The sequence below is a fragment of the Pogoniulus pusillus genome, chromosome 36, assembly GCF_015220805.1.
Source record: "Pogoniulus pusillus isolate bPogPus1 chromosome 36, bPogPus1.pri, whole genome shotgun sequence".
Lineage (NCBI taxonomy): Eukaryota > Metazoa > Chordata > Aves > Piciformes > Lybiidae > Pogoniulus > Pogoniulus pusillus.
Window position 1 is genome coordinate 9,230,163 of NC_087299.1, and position 24,924 is coordinate 9,255,086.

The window sequence follows — 24,924 nt, forward strand, 5'->3', positions numbered from 1 at the left end:
GGCCTGAGGAATATAAATAGCAAAGTGCATGACTGAACTGTTGTCTAATTATGGCATACACTTATCATTTGGAAATGAATCCACACTGTACAGAAGACACAAAGGCTGATGTTAAGTGGCTAAACCCATTTTAGCTGGAGAACTGGTATCAAGTGTTTCAAAGGTGTGAATTCAGACACTCTCCCAAACTCAGCAGTCAAGGGCAGAGTACCGAAAGGTATTTTAATAGGAGCAGCTGAAGATGCCTCTTTCCTGCTGTCTTCTGAGTGCAAAAGTGAATCGAAGCCTTGCCTTTGAGTGGAGAGCTGGCATGTGAGTAACACCAGAGGAAAGATGAAGTTAATACTGGGTTAAAGATTAATCTACCACAAAAGTGTATCAGCTGTGTAACAATATTGACTTTAATTCATTTAGCAGTACCTGCAGTTTTGTGGTTCTTTTCCCATGTCGTTTTCCCCTTTGCCAACCTAACTGTAACCTCGTTACAAGACAGAGACTTTATATTAGGGAGCACAGAAATCAATTGATCAAATTACTTCTGCCATTTACATGAATCTACATCTGTGACCTGCTTATCCCAGGATTGGTTTGCTTACATAGAAATTGAAAATGTGCTTTTCTTGGAAAATGGGAAGTTAAAAGATTCTGTACTTGCCCTCTGTCTAGCTCTGTGACTAGAGAAACTCCTAGGGCAAGTTCTGATGTTATAACAATACAGTTCAGTACAATTGATTCTATTATGTCACAATTTATACTTATGTAATGGCACAATTTACATCTCTGTCAACTGTTCCCTGCTGGCAGCAAGGACAGCCTAATGCTGTTAATAGCAGGATGACAATGCTGGTTTAGCCAGCAGCAGCTCGACTCCAGCAATCCTCAGGAACACTGCACTGCAATATAGCTGTTTTCCTTCTCACTCAGCTTAAACCTACCCTCTTACCTGTATTTTAAGCCCAGTTTTAGGTAATATATCTCATTGAATTGAGTGACCAACTAGATTTGTCCTAATAAAGGCAAGAAGGGCTCTAATTCTTTCAAACATAATGCTCAGGAACACTTTTCTTGTGCTTGATACCTTCATTATGATTATTTTATTAGAAAATTATGTTTTAAATACACACACTTGCAGTGACCTGGGTATGTTCCTGTTGGTTTGCAGGGTAGTTTGCATAGATACTGCTTAGAACACCTCAAAAGAGTAAGAATGGTCTGCCTTTCCCTTACTGGAACAGACGCTAATTTTTAAAGCAAGATTCACAAATGGAATGTCACAGTAGAATTCCATTTCAGTGTATTCCACACCTTAATTAGCCAAGAAGACCTGACTTTCCAAGGTGGTACTGCACAGGCTAGTTAATTCAATGGGGATAAAAAGCCCAGGTTCTGTAATTGAAAAGGCATCACAACCAGACGCTGGGGACTGGCTTAATTGCTGACCACCTTTCAACTCCATACTTGAACATTTAAAGAGGAATTTTCTTCTTGTCTCCCTTTTCAGTGGGTGATCTCCCAGGTGCTGTACAGCAGGTGTCATATGCCCTTCATCATTATTTTTCTCAGCATGGAACTGGAGTTTCTCTGACCATTTCTAGCAGATTTTTGAGTACTCTGGAAGCAAGTGAGTGAATTAACATCCTGGAGCTATTTCCTGGGAGTACTCTCTAAACCTAGACTTCAGACTGTGCTGCAGGATCTACTGTTCCCAAGAGACACTACACAAGCTTTGTTGAAGTAAAATTAATCACATTATCTTACCATGGAGGAGTACCACACACACCCAGTATCCTGTCAAGTTGCTGAGGATTTCAAAACAGGTTTTCTGAGTTGTTTTTTTCCCCCTGAGAAATCGTAGCTGACCTAATTCTGCATGGCCCCAGATAGGAGTTAGCACAGTTACGTCACATTAAAAATACCACTCAATCACCAATAGGAGGTCTTCCAGAGTTCAAAGAATAGTATTTTCTAGGACACATGAAAGCCAGTTGTTTTGGCTTTGATAGTTTTATGGCAGCACTTTCCTACAACCTGTTGCCCCGATGTATGTTAGGCTGTTGTATTCAGGTGTAACTGCAGATGATATGCAAGGGAGAAACCAATCATAGAATCAACCAGATTGGAAGAGACCTCCAAGATATCCAGCCAACCTAGCACCCAACCCTACCCAATCAATCAGACCATGGCACTAAGTGCCCCAGCCAGGCTTTTATTTAACACCTTCAGGGACAGTGACTCCACCACGTCCCTGGGCAGCCCATTCCAGTGCCAATCACTCTCTCTGCCAACAGCTTCCTCCTAACATCCATCCTGAACCTGCCCTGGCACAGCTTGAGGCTGTGTCCCCTTCTTCTGTTGCTGGGTGCCTGGCAGAAGAGCTCAACCCCACCTGGTTACTATCTCCTTTCAGGAAGCTGTAGACAGCAATGAGCTCTGCCCTGAGCCTCCTCTGCTGCAGGCTGCACACCCCCAGCTCCCTCAGCCTCTCCTCACAGGGCTCTGTTCTAGGACCCTCCACAGCCTTGCTGCCCTTCTCTGGACACCTTCCAGGACCTCAGCATCTCTCTTGAATGGAGGAGTCCAGAACTGGACACAGCACTCCAGGGGTGGCCTGAGCGGTGCTGAGCACAGGGGCAGAAGAACCTCCCTTGTCCTGCTGCCCACACTGCTCCTGAGCCAGCCCAGGATGCCATTGGCTCTGCTGCCTCCTCTTCAGCTACTATCTACCAGTATCCCCAGGTCTCTTTCTGCCTGGCTGCTCTCAGCCACTCTGTCCCCAGCCTAACAACTCCTCGGCAAAAACCTGGAATTGATGGGAAACAAGAGACGCACTGAAGGTCAATGTACTCAACGACCAGAGGCCTTGAATGAAAATTACACCTTGACCTGAAAAGAAGTGTTGGGTTCCAGCTGCAATCCAGTTTGTTTATAATAGGGTATGTATTGAAAATACATCATGGATGGACTGTGGGTGGGTTTACTTTTTTTTCATGACTCTGAGCTTACACAAAAGCCTATTTCTAGCAGAAGTCACTAATGGGAAGGAGGAACTTTAAAACTTTAATTGCTGCCACAAAAATGTTCTACTGGGAGAACATGTCAGAAGTTCTCACAGTACAAGAGCTAATCCAACACCATTAACTAACTACAATCTGACATAAACCTGATACTCACAAGAAAAACCGCAGTAAAGTCTCAGGGTGCTTAGATAACGTTTTGAAGGGAGGGAAAGGAAAAAATAATCCCTTTTCTCTGACCTGCCACGGTTAAGCCATGTTTAGGCCTCGACATCGTCCTGCAGCCCACTGAGGCTGGCGGGGCGTTGGCGGACTGGCTGCTACGGTCGCCGTTTTTCGGCAGGCAGACGCTCCTACCTCGCCTCGGGGGCGCAGCCCAGTCGCGCACCTTTGAAGGCTGTTTTTAGCCACCAGCGCCCACTTCTCGCTCACATCTGCGGTAACAACGCGCGCCGCCGGCACTGCCTCGGGGGGGCGCGCACGCACACAGCGCGGCGGAGCGGCGGTGCCGGGTACGTCACTCATGTCCCAGCCCGAGCTCTGATTGGCTGGGGAAGCACAAGAACCGATTCCCCGGGGCGCGGCGGAGGGATTGCCTCTGAGGGAGAAGAAGCGATTGTCATCGCAGAGAGGTATTCCCGAGCTGTGATTGGTGCGCGGCTCTGTCAGTCCGCAGGGTGAGAGGCGGGCCCACCGCCCATTTTGCGCCTGGCGGTTGGTAGACTTCAGGGAGGAGGCTGTAATGGCGCTCGGCTATTGGCTGGATACCATTTCTTTCCGTGCGGAGGCGGGCTCGGGTGCGGAGCCCCGCGGTCCTGTCAGTGTGGGAGCGGCGCTGTGGGGAGCGCGTCGGTGCGCTCCTTCTTCCAGGCGCAGCCTTTCTGCTTCTTCCCTCCCCTTTCTCTCCTCCCTCCTTCCCTCCCTCGTTCTTCCCGTTTCCTTCCTGCTCGCTTCCTGGCGGCGGGGGTGTGTGTGTCTCCCACCCTCGGTGAAGGCGGCGAAGCGTGATGGGGATGGACGGGTTCTTCTCTCTTCCCCGCCCTGCGCTGCGCTGCCTCACCGGCCCCGCCGCCTTCCCCAGCTGCTGACAGTACCGGCGGCCCCGCTCTGCCCGCGTCCTGCGGATCCCCCGGTTCCCCAGGTGAGGGCCGGCTTTGCTCACCCGGCAGCCGCCGACGGCGGTTGGTAGGGGAGCGGCGGGAGGCGAGCAGGAGAACGGCTCGGTGCGGGGGTGGGGTGGATGCCGTAATGCGGAGGGGGAGGCAGGGGTGCTGTTATACGCAGCTGTTCGGTGGGGAGGGGAACGTGACGGGGGCGCCGCGGGTGGGATGGGGCCTAGGGACTGGAGCGGGGGTAACGCCGAGTGTTGGCAGGACGGGGTGCCCCGGAGCTGTCAGGGCAGCGGCGTAAGGGCGTGGGGCCCGGCTCGGCCTTTCCTTGCCTGCATCTGCTCGATGCATATACTTGCCCCTTGGGACGCTTCCTTCCCCGTTCCCCCAGGCGCTCCGAGCCATGGTCGTATGGCCTTTCCCCCGTCCTCTTCCTCGTCTGAATCCCGCCCTCTATGTGGGTCGCAAATATCCCCGCGTTTCGTCGTCCTTCTTTCTAGCTCAAATGAGGTAGAGGGAATAATGGCTTGTTGAGGAGGGAGGAGGCACAGTCCCGCAACCAGCTGGAAGATGCAAGGATGTAAAAGGATTGTGGTTTCCAGGGTGTTTTTTGTGGTCCTGGAGGGAGTGGATCCATCCCTGGATTCGGTACAGCGCAATTACTGAGGCAGCCATATTGGGATGATGATCTGACAATCCTCGGTGAGCTAAGTCAGGAGGCAGGCGTCAAGAGGCAGGATGACAGGCCTGGTAGCTTTGGGGTCATTGGCAAAATATGGGCATTATGCTACGATTGAGGAACTGGAATTTGCCAGAAGCAGAAGATGAATTTGTTTCTGTTCTCTGAAATGTAAAATACGTTCATACCAAACTTGGAGGTGTATTTTCCTTCCCTTCCAGGGTCTTCTTTGCTCAGCTCTTTTTGTTATTGCACAATCCAGTGCGCTGGTGTGCTGATAAACACCCATATGTTTATATGCTGAGATTTTGGGTGCGCTGCCAAGTTCTGCATTGCTGTTTTATCTGGCATCTTCACTTAGTGCAAAGATAGCAGTTGGTAGTGACTGAGCTCAGCTGATATGTCAGACTGTCATCACTACCTGACCCATACTGCAGGACCTAAAATTGGATTCACCCTGGTCCTCTTGTTCACAAACCCCTGCTGCTCTGAGCAGCTGTTTTGGTAATTTTCCATATACTAATCTCTATCCCTGTTCATTTTCTTTCTTTAGAGCTGTTGTGCTGATTAAGTTACCAGTAGTTTTTCTGTTTAAAACTTAGCACATTTGCTGGTAGATGGACCTGTGCAAATATGACACAATGTCTGGCTGTGGTAAAAAAAGTGATTCTTCGTTTGTGATGTGTGGTGGGTTTTTTTGTTTGATGGCAGAGATAAAGATTCTGACTATTGTTTATGTAACCACTACAAACTTGTTGCAGTCTTATCTGTATATGTAAATAATAATTTGACTCTAAATCTCTGTTCTGTTTTATTGTAACATTATTTGAGAAAAAACCCAAAAGCCAGCTTTTCACCATGGCATAAACATTGATTTGCTAGAATACATCCAAGGATCTATACATTAATGAACAGTTTATTTCTTCTAAAGATCTGTGTGAAAGTCCAAATCTAGTTCTGAGTGCTTTGAGACCACAAAGGATGATTGTCCAACATTATCATGTTTGTCATCTTGAATAACAGAAAACAGATATTTTAGATGTTTTTTTAAATGCCACGCTGTATTAAAACCTCACCGTGTGACTCAGAGGCTGGATGGTGGATATCTTTTAATAATAGTTGAAAGTAGTTGTAAAATTAATATGTAGGATTTGCTTCTGTGCCAACGGAGCTAACTACACAGCTCACATAAGATGTACCACCTGTTTTGGAGTCAGTGGAATATCACGTCAAAGACTCGAGTGTGCAGTTCCCTTCTTTATGTGGCTCCTGGTTGGCTTCAGACAGGCGGAACATTAAAAAATACACAACTAGCAGACTTTTTTCCAAGACATTAAGGGAATGATTCATTTTAGCATGGATAGCAGTCATATAAGCCTGTAAAGAACATTAAAAAACCCCAAAACCCCACAAACCTGTATTTATTGTAAAGACTATTATTCTAAATCTTCACCACAGACTGTATCACACCTTCTGCTTTGCTGTGTTGCAAGTTATGTTTCCTGTTACCTACCACCTTGTAGACAGCATTTTGTACTAGTAGGTGATACAGCTGGAAAATGTGAACCCTGAAAAAACCAGTCATGGTGCTATGCAACTTGGTCTCATTGTGCCTCATTTTCTCATTCTGTATAAGGCCAATAGTACCTTTATGAAATGTTACAACCAGTTGCTGATAAACAAGGAAAAATGTCTCAAAACACCAACAACTTAGTATTTTTCCAAGGTCCCCATAAATTTGTTATGGTTAATTTTCTTGTTAATGGAACTTAAGTCTTGCTTAGCTGAAAAAAAAAAACCAACTCCTGTAACCCTTGTGCAACTGCAAGTAGGCATTTGATTACTTCAGATATGAAAAATAGCAGAGCTGAGAATGAATTACTTTGAAAATTAAACCACATTTAACTTTCTAATGTCTCAAAAATTAGGGTTGGCAAAAGTTGGTAATTGCAAAAGTCTAGCAGCTAAAATTTTGTGCTGTTGTAGGGGATTTTATGGCCGGTTCTGTAAGAATTTTTTCACAGCTGTATTTCAAACAAGATTCATTTAGTTAGTGCACATGGAGTCTTTGGTGGTGTGCTTTCCTACTGTGAATATAGTGTTCAGAGGTACTGGAGTTACTTTGTTCTTAAAGTAGATAATTCTTTCACTCTGTCTTCTGTTTGCCAGTTTCCAAGGTACACTAGTTATCTGCAGAAATTAACGCAGTTACCTGAGATATTCTGTTCCTCAGAAATTGATGAGTATTCTATGAAAACATCAGAAAAAAATCTTTGGAAGTGAGATTCCTGTAAGAAGGGAAAATAGCTCTCTACATTTAATAAATAATACTATAAGAACACATTGATAATACTTCTCTTTTTTTAGAAAAAGAGAAATCCCCCTAATGAATGGCCTTGTCTTCATTCATTGTTCCTTGTGGAAAGTTGACAAAATTACAATTTTCACATTCATATGGCTAGATGAGGGGTAAAGAAAGATGAGAACCACAAGTCAGTCTCAGGTAGAGTTTCTGTGAAGTTTTACACCATTTGAAAATTCCACCAGCTCACCTTTTTCTGCATCTGACAAAATAAACTGTGTCATTATGAACCTGATAATAACAGAGATTTTGCACTTCATAGATTCCTTAATTGTATTTCAGAAACAGGCTTGGCATGTACAGCATCACTCCTGTTTTCTAGCAGCAATATTCAAGGTCAACTGAACAATGCTACTGGGGTGTACCAGGATTGGTCTTTTCACTTACCTTTCATATGAGAGCACAGGCCCAAATGCATGGGTCATGTTGAGATATAAGAGCAAAAATTTCACACAGCAGATTCTCACGAAGATTTATAATGAACCTTCATGTTTGATCCTTTGTTATTCACAAAGTAGGCACCTCTGAGCAAGAACAAGTACTAAAATAACCCAGAATCTTCATTCATTAAGCTTTGAAGACCATGTGAGTCTTCAGCGTAAGAGACCAGTGTGAAACCATTACTTATTTACTCTGTTAAAGCTTTTTGTGACACTTCTTAAAATTCTCTGCTCACCTAAAGCTGTTTGTGTGGCTGTGTCCTGAATCATTATTCAACCAGTTTGCTATACCACTGACATTGAAATTCAGTTGGCTTGTTCCTAAAGACATTCCTATTCTTCTAGTCTGGTGAGATACCTCGGCTACTAGCTAAAATAAGGAGTGCTTTAAATTACTTCTTCTGCCTTGTGGAGTAATTTAATTTCTGCCTTCCCCATGTGATGGCATTAATGAAGTAATGCAGTTTTATTAAAAGCTTCTTGTACTGTGGACAGATGTGTTCTAACTTGAATTAAGCATCTCAAGTATTTTTACCAGCTCTGGAACTTACTGTAGAGGTGAAATTCATCTGCTCTAAATCTGCTAGTAGGTTTTCTGCCTTTCTGGCACTGCAATTGCAACCCTGAAATGAGCATTTCACTGGGTGTGTGGTGTATAGATAACCAGAAAAGATGATAACAGGATTTCTGGGCCATGCATGATTCGTGCAGGGTTTGAGCTGTGTTAACTCAGTTAACTCCATATTAGCTCAGATTGAAGATAGAAATGACTGCATTGAGTGATACCAGAGAATGCACCTAGTGCACTGTTTTCAGCAGTGGCTGTAGCAGGTATTTAGAATACAAGGATAAATCAAGCATGTAATCATGTTTTCTCAGTGTAGTCTTCCTGGTTCTGAGAGTCTGTACCGCAGGGGCTTTCCTAGCCAGGAGTGGTAGCTCTTTACTAGCCCTTGATGGCTTTTTCTTTGCTTCTGTCTTAATGCTTTTTCAGTCTGCTTAACTTCAATACTGACAGTATGCTGTGACAATGAGTTAAGCTGCTCAATTATCTCAGAGACGCCTTGAAGTTTGGCTTATGGGTATCGAGAATAGTTTTCCTGACACCTGGAGTGCTCCATCACTGGGATGCTGTAGGATTTGAACAAGTGTTGTGATAATGAAGGTGATTTTACTGGTGAACATTTGCTGGAGATAGACAGTAATATCTACCCTAAAGGCTGTAATTTTTGATTCCTCTTCTTCCTTAGAGTAGCATGTCCTTTAATCAGTAGATGTACGAGTAGTTACTAAGCTTTTATTTCCCTTGAGAGGAGGACTTTCCCAGGACTGCAAAATGTTCTTTAAGGTCGTTTGGTGCACCCTTGTCTCTGGAATGGAGTGTAGTGAAAGTTGGTGCGATATGGCCTGTTACGTTAGTCTTAATATTACTGTGAATGTGTTGTGGCAGTGAAGGTTGACAGCTAGAGAGCCCCGCTCTGTAGTATGTGGTAGCTAGCTCTTGATGAAATCTAAGTAGCTGTATCTTTACTGCTAAAATTATCTTTGCTGGGCTAAGCCTAACACATCTTGCAACCAGATCTTCATTTTGGTTGGCATCCCTTCTTTCTGGGAAGAAAACCAAGTAATGAAAACAAATATGTTTGTATACTTCAAAGAGCTACTTCAGGTGACAGAATCTTTTGACTAGAGAGACAGGGTATGGGTGCTGTTAAGGTGTATATCCAGTTCTGGCTTTGAAATGACAGCTTTCACAGGGGGAGGGCAGTTGCAGAGCAGAAGGTGAAGTTATGAAATAACTTTAAACCCCCTTAATTTTATCAACATCTTGAGTACAGTGGCTGTGAGTAACGAAGTATAATGTGTTAGTAAGTAACTAAATTATGTGTTTCTTTCTAGAAAACCCCAACAAGAAGGATAACTTGAAACGCTCTTGGCCCTCTAACTTTAAATCTGTGGCCTGCGCTACAAGCAAGCAGAATGTCGGGGGCTTCAGTGAAGGTGGCTGTGCGGGTTCGGCCCTTCAATTCCCGAGAAACCAGCAAAGAATCCAAATGTATCATCCAGATGCAAGGCAACTCTACCAGTAAGTTGATTTTGATCTCCTGAGGGAGTCTTTCCTCTCCATATTTAATTCTCCTTTTGGTGAGTCTGAACTGAGTGCTCTATACATTATATAATCTAGAATCCCCTTATTAGGGGGTATTCTGAGGTTGTTGTTACAACCTAGACTATCCCTGAATTTGACTAGGAAGTCTGAATCACAGGTATTGTGGTTTAGATGCAGTTGTTTATGGTGTTTGCTTGTGGTGAGAACTATTAGAATTCCAAAGTCAAACCCCTTTTGTTAACTTCAATGTGTGGCAATATCACATAGACTGACAGATATGGGGATAGGTTGCAGACCACCACATGAGAATTGTGGCATAACTCCCTTCTGGGTCTGATGCTTTAGTTCTTGGTGTTCTTATTTTGTGGTCTGTGCCTTTGCTCAGGAGCATTATGTGATAGAGAAAACTGAGGGGAAAAGGATGTCCACTTTTATGTTTTCCAGATTAGATATCCAAACAAGGGCAAAATAATGGACTGCATGTAGTAGTTTTATTTTCTTGCTAATTTGGAGAAGATTCTTAGGTTTCATTTGGAGGAGGAGACTATTCTATAGGAAATGAAACATGGATGTACCATTTCTTGATTGGTTTTTATGTGTTTCGTAAGGCCAAGGCAACGTTGATACCATTTGCTGCAGGGTTGTTACTCTTCTGTGGACTAATGGCTATACCTATCAAGCGCTGCTCTTATGGTAGTTTTTTGTTGTTTGGGTAATCATGCAGAGTCATCTTGTCTGTAGGTGTAGAAGATAACAATCTGAGAGCACTGAGTTACTTTGGCTGATTAGTTGAGCATTTACTAAGCCTTGTTGATACAAAGGAGGTTCCTCTCATTTTTTTTTTTGCCAAGGTTGTTGTTCAGTCTGCTGCAATGGAAATTAACAGTTGTGGTCTCTTAAATTCTATTCAGTGTTTATGGTTGCATTGGAGGAGAGGTGTTATACAGAAGAGAGCTTGCTTTTCAGTGCAGTAAATTCTCGTCTTCGGACTTTTTTGGGAGTTGGATTTCAAATTTTCCATTTCAAATGGGGGGATTGTTTAGCAGTCATCTCATGTAGAAACAGATGTTTGCATGCAGTGTTGCCTACCAACTTCCAAGGCCAAACCCATGTAGAATGGAAGAAGCGTAGACTCCAGTAGATGGTATTTGTTATGGACACGCCACCAAGCTCTGAACTACAGCAGCACCACTGGGTGCCACTGCAATAGGTTTTCTTGCTGCTGCCATGACATGGCAGCAATAATTTCAGATGTTTAAGATTTTTGAACTCCAGGATCCTGTACAAACAGTTTGTTTGTGGTGCAGTGACAAGGGCAACCACTGAATCTCTGGCAATCTGTAAACAAAAGACGCTGGTTCCATTCCTGAATGATAGAGCTGCACTACAAAGTTGCTTAATGTTTTCAAGAAGCTGAATTTGCTTTCAAAAAGAGAGAAATACTTCCTGATTGATTTAATTAGGAATTTTTTACAGCTCTTGCTATGTTTTGTGCTCTGGAAATGTTGTAATCTGTAGTCTCCTTTGGAGTCCTATGGCTCTGATACAAGATGGGTGATATGACAGATGGTCAGGTTTAAGTCATCAGGGGCTATTACAGACTGTGGGAAAGGAATCATCAGTCGCAGCAGTTACACGTTCTTACAATCTGTGGGGTACTTTTTCCTCTGTCTTTTTCTCTTAGAGCAGAAATACACAAAAAAGCAATAGACAAGTAGTTTTATTCATTGAACAGAAGAGGATCACATAAGAAATCCTATCAATAAGGCATTGTTTGTTGGGGAAAAAAATGAGCAGAAGTCTTTTCTCCAAAGAATCTTCCTAACAAAGTTGTCTGGCATGTGAAAACTTCAAGCCAAAATTCTTCTGGTATGCTTTTAGGCTACATGTTAGCCTTGAGGGCATAAGTGCTGTTACTATTTCTGCCAAGAAGTCTTTTTTAACGATCTCTCAGTCTTTGCAATCTCAGTTGCATTATTGAACTCATTATTAAAGTCTGAACTTCTTGGCCAAAAGCTGACTACAGAAAGTGACATTAATGTGTCTGATTCTCGTATCTGATGCAGCAATTTCAAAATAAAGGGACTTCAGTGGTAATTCTATCCTTTGGAGTTCCTGCTTCATACCTTCAAATGTGCTGGTGAAATGATCAAGGCTTAGCTATCATATCTCTGAAAAGGTTATTTTTTCATTTGTACACCAATCAAGTTAATGGGAGGCAAATCTGAGAGGCTGGTGATATGTTGGGTAGTGACTATTTTAAGCCTCTGAGACAGTTAAAGTTCTCTTAACTTGGAATTAAAGCCTAATGGACTATTGTGATGAAGAGGATTGATGAGGCAGTGTAAAGTCTGCAAGCTAAGAAGGGATTTTGACTGTTTCTTGAACTTTAATTCTTCATATATTGGTTGGCCAAGCTATTCTACAAATATTTGTGAGTCCTGAGGTTAAACTTTGTCCAGTTCTGAGTTTTCTAAGTGTGTTGGCTGATCTAGGGAGAGACTATTCTTGTGTGAATTTCACTATTCGCAGCTTCAGCGATTGCTGGTTGTTCACAGTGGGTTTGCCAGCAAAACAAAACATCCTCTTGGGTTAGAAAGCTTATTCCAAATTTCATTGCTCAGTTTAACTTTGCTTTAGAAGCAAAACAAGTGTAATTTTGTTGTGGTCTTGAGGTCTCTTGCAGAATTAACATGTTATCCTATCTGGCTTTTATGTAATTTCCTCATAGAAAATCAATGTCTTTAATTACAATCCACAGAAGATCTTTATAATTTCTCAATGTTTAAAAAATGACAGTGTAGCTGAATACAGTTTTATATGTGTTTTAATCTCAGAAAAAGAATTCTTGCAAAGGTCTTTAACCCACATTGTTAAAAGCAGTTGTCTCTAAGCAATTGGGACGTCTTTATTCTTCCAACATAAAAAACCAGAATTGTCAGTCTTTATGCTTTCGAAATACATATTCCAAAGTCAGAGTTCTGCAGTCCAGCTGCATTAAGGGGCTGGTATCTTGGCAGACAGCCTGTGCTGCTCAGATCATGTCTAATTGCAGATAGTATCCATTGGAATGATACTGCCAAAAGTTCTTCAGTGGAAATGGGAGAAGTAGGGAGAGGAGGATAAAAGGTAATAGAGGAATTCTTAAAGACAGGAGAAGTTTGAAGTTGCAAAATCTTTCTACTTAATTTGCAAAATGCAAAAGACTTTGCTAAAAAGAGGTACTGGCACCATGTAGTTACTGATTAAAACCCTGTGCTGAAATGGTAGCTGAGTGAGGTTAATGTAAGAAAAGGCCAGTGCTGGCTTTTATTATTATAGCTTAGGATAGTAAGACATATAAGAATTGTTTTGAAAAGCACCTGCTTTGCAGGTGTATTTAATTGACCTTTGATTTCTTTGGGAGTTGTGCTCTGAAGAACACATCTGTAGTGTCCATTGCACAGAGGTCACTAGGAGATAGGAATCTGTGTTTTAAGTCTCATGCACAATGTGCTCACTTAGGGCTAGGCACAGCCTAGCTGTGCATGAAGCATTGCCCATGGGATACAGAGCCATATGGGTGTTCCCGAGGATAAGAGAGAAAAGTTAGTGGGCTAGGGGGACCTAATGTAGTTGATTAATGCCTTGGAAAGACTCCTTTCTTAGCAGTCCTTACTATCAGTTAGCTTGACACTGCCTAATGTATTGTTTGTTTAATATTCTGCTTATTATAGCATGTTTTCAAGTGAAGCTTGGGATCAGTGGACTTCAAAGTTGCTTGTTATGATGGTGGTTTATTGATAAAATCCCATCTATTACCGAAACAGATTGAAGCTTTTAATCTTCCTCTAAGATAACTTTAATTTAGTGAATTTCTAATAGATTTATCTGCTTTCATATTTTCTTTGCTGGGTAGGTGGTTTATTGTGCTTTAAGTCAAACTCACAAGCAGTTTCTGAAATAACTAATTCAAGACTAGATCATGGTTGTCAGCATGTGCCCTTTGAGTATGTTTTGTCTTTAACTCCTGCTTTTTCACTATTTTGTTTGGAATGATGCACACTAATTCATCTCACCCACTTATTACCTGTCCATTTCTTCAGTTACTGTTTCTGTGGTGAGTGGGAAAAAACTTCTGCTGTGTAGTACATAGGATGAAAGGCAAGCTATAGATCCAAGCATCTTTTGTGTGTCAGTAGTTCTTGTCCTCATTCTTGTGTCTGGTTATGAAATGTAACAAATATAAACAAGGTTGACAGATGCTGCCTCGATTATCAAAATGAGAAACTAAACTGTTCTGTGCCTGAGGACTTTCCCAGTGTGTGTTTTCTGGATTTTTTGTATGGTAGTGATTTGATAATTCTGTCTGTGTACATAAGCCAAGTTAAAATTAACCAGAGGTTCAAAAGACAGCATTTAGATATTCATCACTAGTGAAGAGTCCAACTAGCTTGGGATGTTTGTTTGTTTGTTGGTTGTGTTTGGGTTTTTTTGGGGGGGAGTTGTTTGGGTTTTTGTTTGTTTGTTTTTCTAAGGAGACAAATATGTAGAAAACTAAACTAATGCAGCTGGGGAATAAGGAAGTAACCTACTTGGAATATGTCCTTTGCCATTAATGATACATTAATTGTGCAACAGATGAATGAGAATAGGTTTCAGCATCTTGTGGGTAGCAGGTGCAGAGTGAAACAAAGTTCTCCAACTGGTTCATCTGAGATTATTGTATGTTCTGGTTTGCCATAAACCACAGTGTTATAGGAATGCACTTGCAAAGTCTAGATTATCTTGAAAGATAAAAGTGTAGATGGATACTCGGGACCGAAAATTACCTGTTTGGATTTTATCTTGCTGGCAGAGCAGTCTCTGTGGCTCAGTAATGTGGAAGGTTCTTTTGTGGACTGCTTAAGGTATGGGCTATTTCATGGCAGTAGGCAGATCCATCTACCAGTAACAATAGTCACAGCTGCTGCTGTAGACATATGGCAGTTAGGCTCTCAAGCAGGCGTCCTTGGCATCAGAAAAACCTTGTCAGGCATTCTGTAGTTCGTGGAGCTTGAGGGGGGAAATGTTTTCCTCCTAATGGTTGTTTGTTTTGTTTTGTTTTTTCTCTCTAAAGGCTTCTAAACCTCTAGTCTAGACTTAAATAAAATTTTAAAAGTTAATAAAAAAGCAGATATTTTGAGTTAATTTCCTGAGTTTTTTCTTTGATTTCTTTTTGGATTTTGTTTTAAGATGTGCCATGATTTATGTATTTGTTCTGGAGCAAAATAAAATCAGGTGAAAAAGCAGGTCTTGACTGAAAAGGCTTCTGATTTATGGTGTGTTTGTCTAAAGCAGTGGTACTTGAAATATACTAAAATTGCTGATATTTGAAAAATGAAGTCAAAGCTACTGAAAGTCTCCCAGAGCAAGGTGACCTCATCAGTAGTGCAGGCAGTGGTTTGTTGGTATACATTGGCAGGGTATATTGTTACATTTTGCCTTTTTACATTGCTACATAGTTATAGAGAGTAAGTAACCTCTTTCAAAGAGGCTTAATCTTAGAGGGGAAAAAATGTGACTTGCTGACCTTCTTTCTGATCTAATTTTTAACTGTTTTCCACTGAATGGAAAAGTAACCCTATTGTGCCTCCAAGAGAAGGTCATTTTTTCCAGCAGTAAGACTCTGCAAGCATATTTTGGGTAGTTTCATGAAGGATTTGTATCATAGAAATAATCTTTGGTCAAAATTACTGATGAGAAAAGTCCTTGTGAGAAATGGTCTTTATTTAAACTAGCACATAACATATGTGTAGGTAATAATGGGAATTATGCAGCATATGATACATAGGTAAAAAAGGCAAGCAAAAGAGTCCATTATAGTTTTTACCAAATAGCTACTGTTTTTTTTTTTTTTCCCCTTTGTTTTACAATTCTATTTAAAGAGCTGTTCCTGGAGTGGCTTCTGGGGAGTGATTTTTGAGGTTTTTTTTAATGGTACTGGGTCATTCTAGGAGCAGGACCCATAAAACGGTAACAAGTAATGCTGAATGTAGAAAACAAGCAGGCTTCACATATGAACATTAGAGCTCTTTGTGTATTGCAGGATTAAGGATTTTTGTTGCTTACCCATAAGTCAGTCTCGTTGTCTCTGAGTGCCCTACAATACTGCCAGTTCATATGTTTTAAGTCTTGACTTTTTTTTCTGAGAAGAAAAAATCCTGTAATTATTTTAGATACTTGGTTTTCCTTTTAAAGCCTTTCTCAAGATTGTATGAAAAAGTAACTTGAGAGGTGTTAATTTGCACCCTGCAAAGTGATCTGCTTTGGTAGATGACTTTGGGGAGGTGGGAGAAGATGAACATTTAACGATTTCTAAATGTTAGAGGTATAAATAATGGGCCTGGAGCTAGACTGTGGGATGGCTAGAATGTTCCTGGACTACATTTAAAAAAACTTAGAGAGAAACATCATATTACAAATAAACCTAGCAAAGCTTCCTGTCCATAGTGAGTGAATCATATTAAACCCTTCAGAATTAGTGCCCACTGGCACACAACTGGGGCATTAGAGATGATTTCTGTTATCAAATGCTTAAATAATGTACAGCCTTTCCATATGCCAGTAAAAGTAAAGAAACTGCTCAGTGGGAAACTAGTGCATGGGAACTACTCTAAGAAATGGATATTTTCACTTCATGAATCCTCTAAGACATTAAGGCTGACAGAACTGATTCCTCAGGATTCCAGTGCTGAACTCCTAATTCAGTGCTGGCATGTGTCTGAAGGTCAAAATGGCCTTTGGAGAAGGCCGTTGGCTTTTGGACATGTAAACAGGTGAAAGGAGATACTGTTTTACCTGCTTTGAAGCAGAAAATGTGATGAAAGAATTGAGCTTAACTCCAAGTACTTAGCCTGCTGCAAACATAGACCCAATACACAGCCTCTGCAATAGGACAGTTTCAGGTGATCAGCTGACAGTGGAAGTTTTAGAATGGCTTTGGCACAGCATTTCAGATAGGTAGAACAGTATGGTTGGACTAGCTCCTGCTTGGTGCAAAGCTTGCTGGCATGCTGTTCTCTAAGAACACCAGCTGTAGAGACAGTATTTATAGCACTTAGATCTGTAAGAGCAGCTGAGGATGTGAGCGGCTTTCTAGCAGCTTCTCTGAGCAAGCGTTTGCCTTGCTCTGGTGCTATTGAGCCGAGCCGAACTCCCTCCCCCATCCAACCTTTCTCCCAGTACAGAGATGAAATTCCTCAGTGGGGAGAGAATCCGGTTGAATTCCAAATGAGCTGTTCTTAGCTTCTACTTGGTTTCCTTCCCTTTTAATGATTTGAAAAATGCAAACAATGCTTTGAAAAGCAAGCACTGCTTCACAAGCTGGAAGTGTCCATTTCCCTTCATTTATCTCTTATAATAACAAGCCTGAAAGTCTGTCTTACAAAAACAGTATAGCCATAGATCTGATTGCAACGTATGCCTCGGAAAGAAGCCCATGATAAACGTGGCTTTGAGAACGTGTTTCACGTTCCAGCAAAAAAAGAATGCCTGCTCCACCCTTCTCTGGGCAACGAACATGTTCTCATTGTTGTCATTCCAGTCTACAGATGGTGCAGATATGTTTTCCAGACCCATGTGTTTTAAGAGACAGTATTTAATATTAATTTGGGTTTGTGGAGTCAATTATGAAAGGCCCAGGTCTTCTAAAATGGTTAAATTGATGATTCAGATGTCATAAAATAAAACCGCTACTTGAACTGATTCAGAGAGGGTTTGTAGAAGGCACAGAAATGAATTGTTTGTGTTTGCCTCCCCAAACGTTCCTCCTTCCGAAGTTCTGTCTAGACTTGTGGTTTTTTGCAAATTTCTGCCTATTCCTTTACCAGCAATTAATGAGAAGTGAAAACAGTGGAGTGCCATTTTTGCTAGCTGTTATCTCTTAGTATGTGTTGGCATTTGGTAGGAATGTGTGTGCTGTGTAGGTTACTGCTGCCACAAGGAGAAGTACAGAGGCTGGTGCGAAACCTCTTTCGTGAGATGAAACCAAATTTAATTTCATATGGAGAAATAAAAGAGGCTTTGTGCCTTCAGCACTGACAGATGCGGTAGCAATGTGGGGATGGAAGGTGTAAAGGAGAAACCAGGCTGTATTGCACAAAGGATGGAAGTCCAATTTCAGTTCCACACCTGACTTTCACCATTATTGGGTTTTATTTCTAATTGGCAAGTCATGGATTTTTGTTGTTGTTGTTTTTGTAAATATTAATCTATCAGCCTGCTTCCCCCTGCTCAGCACAGACCATATAGCAGCTAATCCCAAGATTTAGCCCAGGTTAATTCTGTCTGCTGGTGTTTATCTGAAGGGCAAACTGCAGTTAGCCAGTCCTTCACTGGAGCACCCTGCAGTGACTAATATGTGGCATGTCTGATGGCAGAGTGCCCTGTCATATGATTCTGACTGCCAACAGAGGTGGAGCTGTTCAATCCAGTGACTTGAAATGCAATGAAGGATAAGAGAGTAATTTCAGTTCTTAGCTGTTCTGTGCTTTGTGCTCTGTCTCTGTTCCAAGAGTTTATGCGAAAGAACTGCTTGTATCCCCAGATGCTGAACTGCAGATAATTTCTAACCTGCAGAATTTGTGGCATGCAGATGACCAGTGCTGACTGGGATGAAGACAGATTAGGCTTGGACTGCAAATTCAGTGTCACAATCTGACAGGAGGTTTAAGTGGTTAAGAAGTAGTTTTGGTCATTCTTTGTGCTTGCAAAAATATTTGTGTGGTTGAGTAGATGGGAATGGAATGAGAAGTTGATCTTGGCAAAGTTGTCTTCCTTTTTTTTTTATGATTACTTTTATTTTTTCTCCTATTTGTAGGTTTCCCACTGTGTGTTTACATGGGTAGTTTTAAAGGCAAATGGAAATGCAAGGCTAGAAATGAAGGCTTGAAGTGGCAAGGTGTTTAGGAAGGAGTGAGAAGCCAGAGAATACTGCTTTGAGTTGAGGCTGTTCTGGAAGGCTATAGCTTTACATCAGCTCTCTATTGTGCTCCACACTGGTTATAATTGCTAAATGAAGTGATTATTTGAGGTGTGTGCTTTTTGAATTTCAGTTTCAACTAATTAAGATTGGGCTGTAAAGCAAAAAAATTGTTTTGTCCAAAATGACAAGAGGAGTGCAGAATAATACCTATTGCAAAATGCAGGGGTAGTGTTTCAGTAGCAAAGTGATCTTTTCGAACTTGCTGTCAGGTTTTGCTAAAATGAAAAACTAGCAAGCAATTCGATCTCATAGGTTTGAAAGGTCAAAAAAGGTATGTTATTTTCATGCTAGCTGATAAACCAGATGGTGGATGGTATGAAAAATGTTAATTAAGGAACAAGTAGGATAGACTGTGGAAGTACCTTATGCCAAGAAATGAAGTTGCCTGTTTAAGGGCATGTCAAAATCCAAATGTTTTCTGGAGATTGGTTGGTTACTGTTGATGTAGCAGACATAAAATTCCATCACTGATTATGCTTCTGCTTTCTCATATTTTATTAGACAGTACTGTTCCTATTATATATTTCTCATGTGCAAGAATGAGATCATTAAAGTACATGGCTATTTTGCAGTGATACAAAATGGTATTATTTGGCATAAATAAATTTTTTAGAACTGTTGATTTCCTTACCTTTTGGTGAGTGATAGATAAAAATCCTTTGTTTGTAGTTCAAGGCATCAAAATCAAGTTAAAACAGCTATAAAGAACTGTTTACCGGATTTGAGCTTCAGATAATATGTGGATTACTGCTGCTTAGAGGCACCTCAGATGGCATGACACAGCTCTGTATGGCTTTGCTATTTCACTGTGAGGAGAAATGAGATTTTAGAGTGCAGGCTGTGTCTCTAGGTTGGGCTGGCAGTTGGATATTAAATACACTGTTTCAAATGAAACAGTGATGCTGCATAACTGTTCTCACAGTGCTCTTTTATTGGCATTTTGTATCAAATGATGGCATGTAGTTGCTTCTACTTATTGTCTTTGCTTACCAAGGTAGAAAACTATTGTGTTTTAAGGTGAAGCATGTAATTAGCAATGTATGGAAATTAATAATTCAAATAAAGAAAAATAATATGTTTGTTTCACTCAGCTAAATCAACAATTTCTGGAGTATGTTTTAAAACCTTGAATATTCTCATGACTTTATCTCAGCCTTCCATTCCGAAGGTAAATGTTGGGCATTAATCCAAATTGTGGTTGCTGAGTTTATCCCAGAAGAGTTTGTAGGAAAATAGCATCCTCAACTTGTTTCATCCTTTCTGCATTTCAGTTACATGTGTAATGTTTTTACAGTGTATTGGGCGATGATGATTTTGGGAGCTATCCTTTCCTGCTTCTGTTTGATGCAGAAACCTTAACTTGTGGAAAGCTGGAATATTCCTCATGATCTAAGAAGTTGGCTCTTGGTGAAGCAAGGGGGTTGAAAAAGGGATTGAGTTTCTCAGTAAGTGGCTGCTTAAGCAAACTCAAACATTCAGAGGTGCCATGCTGGTGGCAACTAATTATAGCTGTGGCACAAAGCATTAGTGTGAGTTTGCAAACAGAAGAGTTAATTGCCACATTGGACCTCTGAAACAGCAGATAAACAAATTTTATTCTGTAAGATAAAAAGACCATTAATGTGTTCCTGCTGTGATAGTCTCCTGTATTGCCTTCCTCATTTCCTGAGGCTCTGTAATTAAACTATTAGCTTGCCTGTGATGCCCTGAGCTGCTGTGGTGAGAGGACATAGATGATGACCTATTTCATGATTCACTAATACCATTCATCTTGGCCTTCCATCATTTTTGAAAAAACAAACCCAAACATTTTGACATTTTTGTGTTTGTTTCCTTCTTGAGTTGAAAACATAGCCTGCTGAATAATGTAGTACAGAAAATCAGTGTTGCCCATTCAGTCTCATTTCTGCATGATCATTCCTTTTTTTTTTCCTTCCCGATTTGAAGTATGAAGTTTTAGATAAAGCTTACCTGTTCTATAAGAAGTATTTTCATTTCATCAGAAAAATTCACTAGTTTCATTTAAAAGTAGCTAGATTTCATGGACTTGCTTGTCCCTCCAAGGAAGATTCTTGGTGCAGTAAACACCTTCAAGTTAGATCAGTAACTTCAATTTGAATTTCTGGTTTCTTGGCTGCTTCATCATCTTCTTTCAGGTGTCTTATCTCACATGATTGCTTACCTGATCACTTGGTTCATTGTGGAGCACATCAGACGTGGCTGATACTAGTAGCTACCAGCTTGGTGCTTGGTGTTTCAAATGAAAAGCTTTTCAGTCCGGTTGAAATCTGTTGAGGTTGTAATCTTGTATTCTCGCGAGCGGCTCTGCTGGATTCATTTGTAGATAGACTGAGGATTCTGTTAAGCCAGTACTCTGAAAATGGAGGATTCAGACTCTTAGGAACAGGAATGGGAATAAATAGGCTCCAGACTCATACTGGAAGCCGAATCAAAAGGCTGTGACTGGATCACAGTAGTGAGGGACAGCATGCAGAGTTTCTGGCAGCCAGGAGGTTTTCTCTGACCCGTTGCTGCTACAGTGGAAGGTTTTGGCCAGCCGGCTGCATTCTCAACCTCTGACAGAGCTGACTTTCTTGCACGTTGGTCTCCCATTCCAGATATGCTCAAGATAGGATTTGCAAACACGTGCATCCTGAAGAGTTTTCAAAACGGTGAGCCAGACATGGAGTTTCATGTGAAGGGCCTGAGAAAAGCTTGTCTAAGAACATAATTTAAAAATTAATACAAAGAAGAGGATAGAGTGGAACCACCTGCATAAATCACAGGGCCTGAACATTTTTCATAAATGGGTTAGATCAAATTTAAACTCAAAGCAAGCAGGGTGAAGCTGTAAGGGTAAGCTCATAGTGCCTTTCCAGATGCTGAGCTGTTGCATAGACAGAGATCTTGTTGTTCACAGGCGGTCAGTGTGCCTTTAGGCACAGCTAGCCCAGTGGGAAAAATAACTGTTCTTCTGATTAAACATTTGGCTTCTCTGCTTTCTTTTTTGAAGTGGTGGACTTTTCCTAGAGATTTCTAGCCTTTAAAAAACCCCAGACAGTTAATGGGAAGTAGTGTCAGATCAAACTTGGTTTTGGATAACACTGGATGTTGTCCTACTTGTGCTGGTTTCTGTTTCTGACACAACAGAATCTTAGAAGGTGATTTAACTCATTTCCTTGGAGAGACTAAGTGCAGCTTTGCCTTGGCCAAGAGGAATGTCCTTTTGTTTATAAACAGCAATATAAAAATGGAGGAAAAAAAGTCTTGAACACTTACTATTTCACTGTTGATTCTAAGAGGAGGCAAATCAGTTATGCTGTGTGCTGAATAAGAGCAAAGCACTCTTATTGCATTACTGCCTTAAAGTAAAGCTGCACTGATGAGGCATTTGAGTAAGCAATGAGCATTTTTAGATGTTAAACATGTGCTAGCCAGCAGAGATGCAGCTGTGCTTCTGTTTGTCTCCATCAACTACACAGTTTGCTGGGCTAGGAGTTCCCCTTTTTCAGGACAAGGTTGCAAATGCAGTGTACCAATAAAGGTACTTGCTCCTCCCTTTCCCTGGCCGCGACTGCCCCTCTCAGAAGACCTCTAGCAGGAATTTAAGTTGAAGCAATTTGCTGTTAAGATTGATGTATACTGTCTGGAGTGATGCTGGCCATAATAACATCTTTTCATCTATCTGCTTAGAATTGTGTTGCATAGTAGAGAGGAACAGATTCTAGTACATAGGAATGGGTGCTATATGTTGCTGCCTTTTTCTGCTTTTAATGGTTGAATTAGTTTCTGTTGAACTTGTAGCACAAAATACTGAAGGAAATAATGTTCACTCCTAAAGGTTGTTATACTGAACTGCAGAGGAGATTAGGTTTTATTTGTACTGCTTTTGGGGCAGGAGCTTGTGGGTACAATACATTATTTCTTCTGTATCTTTAAGACTTTAGGTATTACACAACTGAATTGGAAATGAGAAGTAGTTGAACTGTAGCAGTCTGGAATACACTGACAGGATGGAACTGATTTAAGTTTAGGGCAGGGAAGTTGTCTTCTGGGATTTGGTATTTGTTCACTTTACCTTTTACAACTGGTTTAACAGTGTGCATTGTAGATGTGCTGCTGTTTGGTCAAAACTAGTAAAGGAAAACTAAATCCATGTAAGATTGCTTAGGTTACCAGTTTGTTATGTGTTGATGTCCATGTTGCTATCCAAAGCCACAAGCGTTTTTGTCATTTGATACTGGTGCAAGGCATATTATTCATTTGCCTTGCATGTCTGTCAGCATTTATAAGGCAAGAATGTCAGCACAAGCTACATCCAAGTGAAATGGAGTTGGCCACAAGAAATTGAGTAGCAACTGTTGCTATTTGCAACCCAGACAGGGATCTTTTCCCCACAATGTGATTTTGGCCAACAGCCCTGCTCAGGAACACATCTTTTAGAGGAATGATTTAATTTTAATGGGGACTTTGTAACCCCATTTTCAGAGATTTTGGTGCCACTGGATGCCAAGTTCATGTCTGAAATGGTGACAAATGTTGGTGTTAATTTTTGTTTATCATACCTGCTGTGTAATATGTATTTCAAAATAGCCTTGTTGTGCTTCTATGAAATCACCAGAGATTCCTGAATGCTTTGTGTTTTGGATTTTCCTTCTTGCTAATGCTCCTCAACTCCTAAAAGCCTGTCCTGTTCTAAAAGCCAAGGGACCAGCATAATTTGCTTCTGGCCTCCTGTCCAACAGAAGAATTTCATTTAGCAGCTGCATTCCTTCTAGGAATCTTTTTCCTTGAATTATTTCCAATAAGACCTACAGCAATACTGTTATAAAGCTGTGAGTCTGTTACTTCAGTCTTACTACTTCTGTGCAGTGTGGCAGCTCTGCAAGTACTCAGATTGACAGGTTAAGGGCCAGCAAGCTCATTAATTATGCTCCTAAATGTCAAGTTAGCTAAGAATTTGAATTTTATTTCTTGTAGGTATTATCAACCCAAAGAATCCTAAGGAAGCACCAAAGTCCTTTAGCTTTGACTACTCCTATTGGTCCCACACATCGGTAAGTTCGTTCAGAAGAAAATTATTCTGTTTTCAGGATTATTCGTTGTTGTCTGCCTTGATTTAACTATGTTCTTCCCTGTCAAATGTTTTGGCTCTGTCTCTTTCTAACTCGCATTCAGGTTGAAAGCTTGTCTTTGTATGTTGTCTTTTCCTGTTTGGGGCAGAGCAGAAAGCTAAGCTCCTGCAGTGTGATGACAAGTTGTAAATACTGAACGATTACTGAAGATACTCTCCAGCAGTGTTCTGTTCTAAATATTTTAAGGATGCCTGTAAGTCACAGTTAATTCAGTTTTGCTCTTAGGCAAATGGAAATTACTCAGGTTCTTACAGCTCAAGGAGAGATGTGCTCTGAATTCTGGTGTCATATGTGGAGAAGAGAGCTGTGATACATGTTTCCAAGAGCTGCAAAAGCAATAAACTCTCATCTAACGCCTCTGCCCCACCCTCCTGTGAATTGGTGCTAAGGTCTTGCTGACTTCCTGTAATTGTTCTGTGGCAGAACTGTAGTGTTCTGCCATCTGCCCCTCCCCTGCCTTATTTTCTCTAAAGGTGTAGAGGAATGATGGATTATCTAAGATTAGCTTTAGTAACTTGGATGTTGCAAATAAGACTTAATATTTCTGAGCAAATCTGTGGCCAACAAGATTGTTTTCAGGATAGAAAAGTTGGATTTGTGCATCTCTTTTACTGAATCTTCCAGAGCGGCCGTGCAAGTGGTTTGCAGGATCAGTCATAGGAACATTCTGAACATAATTCTTGAAAATTTAGCCGATAAGCAGCATCAAGGAAAAAAAGTAGTGTGATAAAACCTTGATCTCAATATTAGAAAGTTAGCACAGATGAATTTGCCTTGACTTCAGGAACAACATTGAAGGAAGAGAGAGAACTTGCAATGTGACACCCACAAAATCAAGTTTCAGTGCTATGTTATCCTGTTATCTGTGCAATCTCTTCTTGTTTGTGCAATGTAAAACATCTGCACATATAATCATGATATTTTTTTCAAGTCTATTTACCAAGGAATTTTCTCAGTGATCAAGAGAGAAAAATCTACTCCCTGAACTCTACTTAGAATTTTCTTCCCTCACTTCCCTTCTCCTAAACACTCTGAATCTCATTTGGTGGTGATCTTGCACAAAACTTCTCC

The 24,924-nt window shown here is 41.1% G+C and overlaps 1 protein-coding gene across 10 annotated transcripts in view; it reads left to right on the forward strand.

Annotated features, from left to right (window-relative positions):
- Positions 1-4,072: 4,072 nt before the first annotated feature.
- The window catches only part of KIF1B (kinesin family member 1B), an 89,700-nt gene continuing 68,848 nt past the window's right edge, over positions 4,073-24,924 (forward strand). For all 10 annotated transcript variants that reach the window (XM_064172307.1, XM_064172313.1, XM_064172310.1 and 7 more), the window contains exons 1-3: positions 4,073-4,155; positions 9,504-9,690; positions 23,699-23,775. In XM_064172307.1, coding sequence (XP_064028377.1) covers positions 9,585-9,690; positions 23,699-23,775 — 183 coding nt within the window. In that variant the 5' untranslated portion in view covers positions 4,073-4,155; positions 9,504-9,584. The remainder of the gene's footprint in view (positions 4,156-9,503; positions 9,691-23,698; positions 23,776-24,924) is intronic.